This window comes from Physeter macrocephalus, chromosome 11, assembly GCF_002837175.3.
Source record: "Physeter macrocephalus isolate SW-GA chromosome 11, ASM283717v5, whole genome shotgun sequence".
Taxonomy (NCBI): Eukaryota; Metazoa; Chordata; class Mammalia; order Artiodactyla; family Physeteridae; genus Physeter; species Physeter macrocephalus.
In genome coordinates, this window is record NC_041224.1 from 51,768,946 (window position 1) to 51,774,945 (window position 6,000).

Below are 6,000 nucleotides of genomic sequence, written 5' to 3' on the forward strand. Positions count from 1 at the left end.
CATGGACATATATACACTACCAAACGTAGAATAGATAGCTAGTGGGAAGCAGCCGCATAGCACAGGGAGATCAGCTCGGTGCTTTGTGACCACCTAGAGGGGTGGGATAGGGAAGATGGGAGGGAGATGCAAGAGGGAGGAGATATGGGGATATATGTATATGTATAGCTGATTCACTCTGTTATACAGCAGAAACTAACACACCATTGTAAAGCAATTATACTCCAATAAAGATGTTTTAAAAAAAATTCTGCTCCACTTCTAACTATCTGGGTCACCTTGCACCCCTCTCCAAATCTCTGCTTCCTTATCTGTAATTTACCAGGATCATTGATACCTTATCTGTCTAGGTCTCAGCAGAAAACAGGACTCCACTCACCTGGATCAACTAAGGAGAGCAGGCAGGACTCCTTAGAGAGGGTGGGTGATATTAAGGAAAGCAACATGGGCTGTTGATGCACCCCAGATCTAACAACCAGCCTCTGGGAGAAGTAAGGAGAAGGAACAGCCCAAGAGAACGGGAGCTGTGGAGGAGAGGCTGCTCATAGCAGCTCATCATGGAGCACGGTTCCTCTGCAGTCAGTCTTCAAAGCACGAGGGAGCAGAGAAAAAAACACCCTGACCTGTCTCTTCTGTGCCCTGATCTCCTGCTGGTGCCTCCCCAGTGGGTCAATCGCAACCAGAAACCATCCTGCAAGGCAGCCAGGAGATGAGGCCGTGGGGTCACTTCCTGGGGTTCAGAGCTGGATGGGGATAGCAGGGGTAGGTGTAGAAAATGGAGCCTCACCACATGTTATCTTTATTTTGTCTTGTTACGAGGACAAAAGTAATGTCTGTGAAGCACTTAGTATGTAGCCTGATGCGTAGTAGTATCTCAACAAATGAAAGCAATTTTTTGATTATGCCTATTCACAATTAGGCTCTTTAAGGCCACTGTGTCCTGCCTTGTTTTCACACAAAAAGCCTCAGAAGCACTCCTTAGATGCCTGATGTGTGCCGTGACTTGTGGAGATACAAGCGTTAATATGACCCCAAGGCTGCCCTCAGGGAGATAAGATCCATGGACATGGATGCCCCTGAGACTAGGCAGAAGGTGACAAGGGTCACAGAAGTCAGTCTGCTTCCCTGCTGCAAGCTCCTCTAAGGCCAGGACCACAGCTTCTGGTTCTGTTTTCTTTCTTAATACTTTTAAAAACTTTTCTTTTTCCAATAAGAGTCTAATTAGAATACACGCTTATTGTAGAAAATGTGGCACTTGCAGAAAAGCATAAAGAGAATAAAAATTACCTCTCTCCCCTCTCCAGAGATAATCACTTAATACTTTTGTGAATCTCCTTCCTACTCTGCATGCTGTTTTATTAGAATTAGTCTCATGTTAGATGTATAATTTGTATCCTGATGGTTGTTTGGGGTTTTTTTTCCACTTTTTCATAAGCATTGAAACCATTCCAAAAATATCTTTTAATCACTTCATAAGAGTAAATCACGTGGTTGGGAACATGAACTCAGAGTCAGTAGACTAACGTCTAATTGCAGCTTCACCAGTTTTTAGCTGCATGACAGTGGACAAGTTACTTAAATTTCCTGAGCTTCAGCTTCTTCATTTGTACAATGATGCGAAGGGAGGTTAAAGTAGGCATCTTACAAATTTGTAGTAAAAGAAATAAGATAATTTTGAGAAACAGTAGTTCAGTATCTGGGACATAATAGAGAGCTAAATGGTAATTATCATAATTGTCATTATTAGTCCATAGTCATTCCTCTATTGGTGAATATTTAGGGTGTTTTTGATTTATTTTTAATTAAATAATTATGTTATGACATTTTTTAACTTTAATCTCTTTCCACACTTCGACTTTTTCCTTAGGGTATATAAAGCTATTGGTCCTGGGTATAAACATTTAAAACTTCAAGTTCTGGAGCCAGGTGGCCTGGACTTACATCCCAGTTATGCTACTTACTAGCTGTGTGATACTGGAAAAGTTGCTTAACCTTTCTGTGCTTCAGTTTCCTCTTCTCTAAAATGAAATAATAGTACCAGCTGTTGTAAGGATTAAATGAGATAATAAATACAAAGTGCCTGGCACAGGTAAACAAAATAAATGTTAGCCTATGTTATTACCATGCATACTGCTAATTACATTCTTTTACTCATCTATCCCCAATGGCTTTTAGCACTGGGCTGGGTATCAGTAGATTTCCAGTTACTACATATTAAACTGGTTGCTATGAGTGTTTCTTGCATACTCTGGGAGATGCCCTGCCTGCTTGTTTGGGGGTTAACCCAAGGCCAGTTCTCTCACGTCATCCTGTCCACATCCTGCCCCCACCCCACCACCAGTGCCTACGGCCTGTATCTTTCCTTTTTGCCTCAGTTCAACTTATAACACTGTTCACCTGTTACAGAGTTCCCTAGACAGACCCCAAATAGTGTAAGACCTCTCCAGAGGCTTCTGGAATGACAGGCCAGAGTCCCTGCCTCCACCGCTGCCCTCTACCCAAGGGTTTAGGGACCCTTACTGGGACTTGGGCCCATAGCCCTTCTCTTATTTCTCACCCAAAGCCTCACAGTCTTGAGAGCATCAAACTACTCTATTCCAGGCTGGAGGATTCGAGCACCTATTATTCAGGGCACTGTTGGCAATCCACTGCAAAACCCAAATGGGGAGATTGGTTTATGCCAAAGGGTAGGGTTGTGTAAATAACCCAGAAACCCAGCAATACAGGCACACCAGGACCCTGCAGCTGAGGTGTTGGCAACACACCATTAGCCACAGCTGCTACCAGGTTTGTGTGTAGCTACCAACCTCCAGCGGAAATGCATCATTTGGGAGTAAGTAGATTGATTCATAAGGATGGTGAATTTCCACAGGTTGGGTGCATGGGATGGATAATCAAGGGGCTAGTTCCATAATCTATCCTTTCCAGGAGGAATTCTACGACAAAGCTTGAAACTCAGATCTTGAATTCTCAGAGGTGATTTCCATCTTGCTAAATGTTCATGCACATTCTGATACTCCCAAGCAAAATGTCAGTTCTTCATCCCACAAATGTTTATTAAGCACCTACTATGTGCAAGCACTGTATCAGGATTAGTGGGTTAATCATTATCTAGAACAGGAAAAGCAAATATGCAACAAGTATATCGTATATCCCCTATTCTTCGCCCAAGGCAGACACCAGTCCTCCCAAGAGCCTAGACATGGTCTCAGAGCCCATCTCAACATGGGGCCCCAGGCAGTCCTACCAATCAAGTTGACATGCCATATGAAACCTGTTTGCAGTCTTGGAGCTCAAGTGCTACAAGTACTTAGAGAATATGGAGACAGCAGGAAAAAAGAAGTCTAAGCAGCCAAGGTGGGGTAATTTTGAAAACAGCTCCACAGCTGGTTGGTGTAACAATGCAAGCTAATCAAGGCAATGGGTCCAGGCCAAGAGCACAGGCTGCTATGTGACCCTGAGCAGGTCACTTCACCTCTCTGGCCCTGGTTTTCTTCTTTATAAAATGGGGCTGATAATAACAAAACCCTCCTCATAGGGTAGTTAGGATAAGTAAATGAGACGATGCAATGTCAAGTGTTTAACTACACCTGTGCTATAGTAAGCAGTTTGCTTTTATTAATTAAATATAGACTGTATTTAGGTAAAGAAGAATAAATTAAATTTCCCTCTTCCAAACAAACCAGTAGAAGGACATTCTGGACACTTGATAATATAGAAAAATTTTAGGCCCAGGTACTAGAACTAGTTGTCTTATTTCCATTGGCAAATGTGCTTGTTGAACCCCACAGAGCTAGTTCCCAGGAACTGCCCCAGAACACAAAGGTGTGGTCATTAGGGCATATTTCTTAGCTGGAGCTCTGTCTCACCCCAAAACTGACACCATCAAACAGAGGCAAAAGTAAAAATGACAGTGTGTTCTCTTGCTTTTGTCAGCTGCCTAAAAGGCAATATATCCTTTGATTTGTGAAAGGGGACCCTTGCCAAATACATGGAATAGTCCAAGAGAATTCATCTGGAAATTGATGAGAATGCCAAATATATTGTACTCCTATTCTGCCTTCTTTTGTTGGATAATATTTATTATATTATTGGGTTGGCCAAAAAGTTCATTCAGTTTTAAGTAAAAATAAAAGACACTTTTTTCATTTTCACCAAGAACTTTATTGAACAACGTATTCACTACCACAACGAACTTTTTGGCCAACCCAATACAAACATAAGTCCTCTTAGACATTTAGGAAATTCAGAGAAGGAAAAAGAGGAAAATAAAAAGCATTCATAATTCTACCACCCAGAAAAAAAATGGGGTATCTATTCATCCATACTTTTCCCTCTGCTTTTTAAATTTTAAAAATACGACATTTTTTTGTTTTAAAATTTTCTGCTTAAATTATCTTTCTCTCTCCCTCTCCATCCTATTCCCCTCTAGTTTATCATTACCAGTTGAAGATTCAGTTCATCAACCAAACTGAGAAACCAGTAGAACCAACTTTTGCCGTGTCACTCCTCGGAACAAAAGAGGAAATGCAGAAAATCCCCATCACTCTGTGAGTATGAGGTACAGCCCCGTCCGTGGTGATGAGAGGCTTAATTTTCTCACAGGGTCTGGATGGACCCTGCTTTTCAAGGGTCAGGCCAGACACAACGTACTTTTCTCAGCCCATTTTGACTGCCCCAAACACCCTGTCAGATGGGACATCCACCCACACTCAGCACCTTTTCATCCCTCCTCAGCCTCACCCAGTCCCAACGATTACTTTATGTTGCTGCTACCTGTGTTTGTGACGGGCCCAGTGCGACAGGGGCTGGAATGGAGAGGGAAGCCAGAGGTGGCCAGTCCAGGAAGAAGATCCAAGCAGGGAGGAGTGGTGATGGCTGGAGCAGGTGTCCCCAGGAAGGCCCTGAGCGCCTTTCCAGTGAGTTCTGAAAACCATAACCCAGAAATAATACTAGTATCGTTCAACGTGGCACAAATTTTCCATTCAGTCAGCCTGCACTGCCAGCCCTCCCCATCTGTCCTTTGCCCTGCTGCACACCTGCTCACAACATGGGCAGTGGCCTCAACGTCTCCTGCAGAGGCTCCGCACCTTCACTGGCCACAAAAGGCCTGCTGGCTGCTTTTTCTCAGCACCTTGACCCTCAGCATGGGCTCTCCTTGGGAAGTGACACGAGCTTTCACCCACTCCAGGGACAGTCCTCAGCTTCCCGAGAATTGCCCCCAGCTTTGAACCTCTGATCATCACACTGATTCAGTCACTCAGCAAGGATGTGTTGGTGCTCAGCACCAGAGGTAGAGAGGACACTATCCTTAGGATGCTCCCAGCCTAGGGGGGTGGGTGGATTCCTAAATGATACTTTACAACATACTACAGGAGGAGCTACGATGAGCCAAGCAAGGGAATCCTCCAGCCACCTGTCTCTCCCTAAATCCAGTGTTAACTCTGCGCTGTCCCAAATCTCTCCCCGGGAGATTGTTCTAAGTAGTGGAAAGGGCATCTGGCAGTTCTGTCAATGTTGGGACATTTTGATGTCTTGGAGATTAGTGAGTAAAGCTGATAATGATACCTAAGGATCTGCATTTAAATCTTGCTCCAAACTGGTGCATCCTTTATATGTGGTTTTCTATTACTGCTATACTTGTTTTAACAGAAGTTTCTATTTATGTGGGGAGGAAAAAAGCATCGATCTGGAGAGAAGACTGTGGTGTGGCTATAATGAGTTGATCAAACCTACAGAGAGCGGTATTGCCCAGAGACCATCGCCAAAGCCCCTGCCCTCTTCAGGGCAGTTTTCCCGACTTGTTAATCTGGAAGCTAGGAAGCCTGAGCTAAACAAAGCTAACTAGACTCATTACCGTAGAACTCTTAGGGCGTTTTTAATATGCTAACACAGAAAATAAGATTGAAAAAAAGGAGAAAAAGAAAAAGGAAAAAAAAAAAAAAAAAAAAAGGGCTTCCCTGGTGGCGCAGTGGTTGAGAGTCCACCTGCCGGTGCAGG

General features: G+C 43.6%; 1 protein-coding gene across 1 annotated transcript in view; it reads left to right on the forward strand.

Moving 5' to 3' along the window:
- LIPC (lipase C, hepatic type) overlaps positions 1 to 6,000 on the forward strand; it is a 186,268-nt gene that overhangs the window by 174,500 nt on the left and 5,768 nt on the right. The window contains exon 9 of the mRNA XM_024128942.3: positions 4,433 to 4,550. Coding sequence (XP_023984710.1) covers positions 4,433 to 4,550 — 118 coding nt within the window. The remainder of the gene's footprint in view (positions 1 to 4,432; positions 4,551 to 6,000) is intronic.